Source organism: Mus caroli, chromosome 1 (assembly GCF_900094665.2).
Source record: "Mus caroli chromosome 1, CAROLI_EIJ_v1.1, whole genome shotgun sequence".
Lineage (NCBI taxonomy): Eukaryota > Metazoa > Chordata > Mammalia > Rodentia > Muridae > Mus > Mus caroli.
In genome coordinates, this window is record NC_034570.1 from 29234085 (window position 1) to 29238051 (window position 3967).

General features: G+C 54.0%; 1 protein-coding gene across 2 annotated transcripts in view; it reads left to right on the plus strand.

Annotated features, from left to right (window-relative positions):
- Positions 1-3352, plus strand: part of Ptpn18 (protein tyrosine phosphatase non-receptor type 18) — a 14086-nt gene extending 10734 nt beyond the window's left edge. Inside the window, exons 9-15 of one of the 2 annotated variants that reach the window (XM_021169332.2) lie at positions 1053-1119; positions 1201-1278; positions 1371-1460; positions 1727-1815; positions 2332-2537; positions 2903-2977; positions 3147-3352. In XM_021169332.2, coding sequence (XP_021024991.1) covers positions 1053-1119; positions 1201-1278; positions 1371-1460; positions 1727-1815; positions 2332-2537; positions 2903-2977; positions 3147-3214 — 673 coding nt within the window. In that variant the 3' untranslated portion in view covers positions 3215-3352. The remainder of the gene's footprint in view (positions 1-1052; positions 1120-1200; positions 1279-1370; positions 1461-1726; positions 1816-2331; positions 2538-2902; positions 2978-3146) is intronic. The other variant, XM_029471067.1, reaches the window with a different exon arrangement.
- Positions 3353-3967: the final 615 nt, after the last annotated feature.

A 3967-nucleotide genomic window follows, 5' to 3' on the forward strand; every position in this document is an offset into this window, starting at 1 on the left:
CCCCCCCCACTTGCCCCACTTGCTCTGGCCCCAAGCATAAGTACATTGAAGCTGTCTTCAGACACACCAGAAGAGGGCATCAGATCTCATTATGGATGGTTGTGAGCCACCATGTGGTTGTGGGATTTGAACTTATGACCTTCGGAAGAGCAGTCAGTTAACTGCTGAGCCATCTCACCAGCCCCAGCCTTCCCTTTCCAGTGGTAACTCTTGAGAAGCCTCTGGCCATATATTCATGATACAATGAGCTGGAATCGCTAGCTGGAATAGACTGCCTGCTGGAGAGTAAGCATAGAACTGATTGTTCACAAGTCTAAGTGAATAAAAAAGGTTTTCCTGTGCCAAAGAAATGCCTCAGTGGGCAAAGTCCTTTCTGTACACATTCTTTTTTTTTTAATTTTTTTGAGACAGGGTTTCTCTGTGTAGCCCTGGCTGTCCTGGAACTCACTTTGTAGACCAGGCTGGCCTCGAACTCAGAATCTGCCTCTGCCTCCCGAGTGCTGGGATTAAAGGCGTGCATCACCACGCTCGGCTGCTGTACACATTCTTGAGTTCAGCTCTTCATTACCCAGTCAAACCCAGGGCAGGTGGCTTGCCCCCTGTAACCCCGGTGCTGGGTGCTGGGTAGAGACAAGTGAACCCATTGAGGGGTTGCTAGTCAGCCAGGCAAGCAAATTTGTGAGCAGCCTGTTTAGTAAGAGACCCTTTCTTAAATTTAATATTGACCTTTGGTCTCCACACTCTGTCAACACACAGACACACACACACAAAGGGTGCACACTAATGTACAAAAAACCCCAAAAGTTATTTAAAGTTATAATCTAGGGATCCTGCAATTTAAGAGGTACTGATCTCCTTCAGGTCAGCTCAGAAGGGGTTGTGGTGTCTGTACAGATAGGCAGTCCTGACATCCCAGCACTTAGGAAGCTGAAGTCAGAGGCTAGCCTGGGCAACATAGCACAAGACCTGTGGGAAAAGGAGGAGGAACAGAATGGGGAAAGGGGCATTATGGGTAGGCTATGATGGCGTCTGTTCTGATTCATGATTGTCAGTGCTGGCTGCGGACGAACAGGTGTCCTGTGCGCTGTTGATTATGTGAGGCAGTTGCTGCTGACCCAGGTATGACGTCCTCTTCTCTGTGTGCAGTATGTCCCATGCCTGCCTACCAGGGTCTGGTCACACTTCCCCTCTCTATCCCAGACGATCCCTCCCAACTTCAGCCTCTTCCAAGTGGTCCTGGAGATGCGGAAACAGCGGCCTGCGGCAGTGCAGACAGAGGTATGTGCTTGCCTGTCTTCCTGTTCCTAAGGACGAGGGAGGCTTCCTTAGCTTCCCAATCTCCCCTGCTCAATGACCACTCACCCCAACAGGAGCAGTACAGGTTCCTGTACCACACAGTGGCTCAGCTATTCTCCCGCAATCTCCAGGACACCAGCCCCCAGTACCAGAACCTCAAGGAGGTACAGAGTCCCCAATTCCACCCTTTCTGCCAGCCATCAATACCTATACCCCAGTACCAGAACCTCAAGAAGGTACAGAGCCCCCAATTCCACCCTTTCTGCCAGCCATCAACACCTATACCCCTCTTGGTTACAGCAACTGACTCACTGTGAAAGGCACCTTTGCCTCCTCAGAACTCCTTCCTCCCCCTAAGCTCACCTAAGCACCCACAGTGACCTGCATCAGGGCTATGGCCTCATGACCCTCCCTGCCTGCTTCCCTGCAGAACTGTGCTCCAATCTGCAAGGAAGCCTTCTCCCTCAGGACCTCCTCAGCCCTGCCTGCCACATCCCGGCCACCAGGAGGGGTTCTCAGGTACTGGGCTCACTCTGTCCCTGGAACATCAACCTCTACAGTCTGGGTTAGCTTTTCCCTTGGTCTTCTTCCAGAAGGTAATTAAGCAAGTACATTTTTTTAGAATTTCAATCTCTCTCTCTCTCTCTCTCTCTCTCTCTCTCTCTCTCTCTCTGTGTGTGTGTGTGTGTGTGTCCTTACCTTCCACGTGTTTTGAGAAACAGTCTCACTGTGTACATCAGAGCTTCTGGGGACTCACCTGTCTCTGTCTCATTGTAGGAGGGCTGGGGTCTCAGACACTCTACCACATGCGTCCTTCCTAGTCCCACTTGCCAATCTGGCCCTGTCCCTCCTGCTGTGGGGATTCTAGGGACACGGAACCTCTGCTTTCTGCCCTCGGGTGGCCCGCCCCTTCCCTCCTTTCCTGCTCTGAAGACTGGGGCAGGCAGGAAGGAAGCCCGTAGCCTGGGCTGAGCTTGCTCCCCCCCCCCCCTTGTGCTAAGCGCTTTCACTTCCTCTGCTTGTTGCCTGCTGCAGGAGCATCTCCGTGCCTGCGCCCCCGACCCTCCCCATGGCCGACACTTACGCTGTGGTGCAGAAGCGTGGAGCTTCGGCGGGCACAGGGCCGGGGCCGCGGGCGCCCAACAGCACGGACACCCCGATCTACAGCCAGGTGGCTCCACGTGCCCAGCGGCCGGTGGCACACACGGAGGACGCACAGGGGACAACGGCACTGGGCCGAGGTGAGTTGAGGCCCTCCGCGGGTGTGGAGCTGAGGGCGAGTACCTATTCGCATCTTCCCTGCTCTCCTAAGGCTCGGGAGGGTCTAAGCACCGCTCGGAGGTCAGCCCCAGATCCAGCATGGCCACGCCCCTAGGCTACTAAACGTCGGGGTTCAAGCCCCAAAATGAGCCCCAGGTCAGGTCTCAATTGGGAGACTGGGCTGTCTAAGCCAAGGCCCCAAAGACAGACCTCCGAACTTGGACACGCCCATGGACACGCCTCCTACCGCTACCTGGGAAGGGAAATCGGTAGCTGTGCTGCTCTAGAGTCCCTGGAACTCTTAAAAGCAGCTTGAGCTGACCCGTAGGGGTTCTCCTGCCCTCAGTTCCTGCGGACCAAAACTCTTCCGGGCCTGATGCCTATGAAGAAGTAACAGATGGAGCACAGACTGGTGGGCTAGGTAAGTCAGAGCATAGGGTGCAGCTTTGGAGAGCCCCAGGACTTTGGGAGTTCGGGCTGGGGCACTGGACTCAGGTTCTCCTTCATATACCTGGATCTGGAGCGGTGTGGGTTTGGAGGAGGTTACCCTGTCACTCCTCAGCTTCTGCATGGAACCCTTCTTCCCTTAGGCTTCAACTTGCGCATCGGAAGGCCCAAAGGGCCCCGGGATCCTCCAGCAGAGTGGACACGGGTGTAACGAGTGCTGTGCCAGTTATAGCCTGCCACTCGGTGGTGGCTGGACTCCTGGAACCACCATACTGCTGTGCAGTGTGTTATGTATGAGTGGGACTTGTGGGCCTGATTCAAAATAAAAGTTTCTCAGGGCAGAAAAAAATAGGGGTTTTGCTCCAGTGATTCTAGCAGTCAAAGCCTGGGGCTAGGAGAGGTAAGTGGGGGGAGGTGGTGGATCTATCTATTCTGAGACAATTTAAGGAAGCAGGTCAGGAGTGGCCATCACCACCCTCCTCCCCCGTGTACACCTACCGCAGAGTGCATCCCAGACAGAGTCCTAGCTTACAGAGCCCTCAGACAGGTGCCTATCAGGATCAACAAGCTGACCTCCAGCTAGAGACGCGTCTAGATAGATCCTCACGTAAAATGAGCTAGAAAGATCTCAGGCTCGTCAGAGAAGTGCAACACCAGCCAGGTAAATAGTGTGCCATCCAGAAAGACGGAACTTCCAGCCTCGACTTTCCAAGAATGTAGATCCTCCAGAACAAACATATGCACGATGCTCCAGACCCCGATCCTGCCCCACCCCCACCCCGCCCCACTGCCACAATGTCACCAACACGGCAGGGTCTGTATGGCAGTTGTTCATCCAGTCAGTCCTGGCTATGCTTTCTCCAGGCTCTTGCGATTCCTGTCTTGAATCTGATGAAGGCTCCTACCATGAACTTGCGTATCTAGGCAAACATTAAAATGATTTTCATAGAATTCAGTGAGGAGT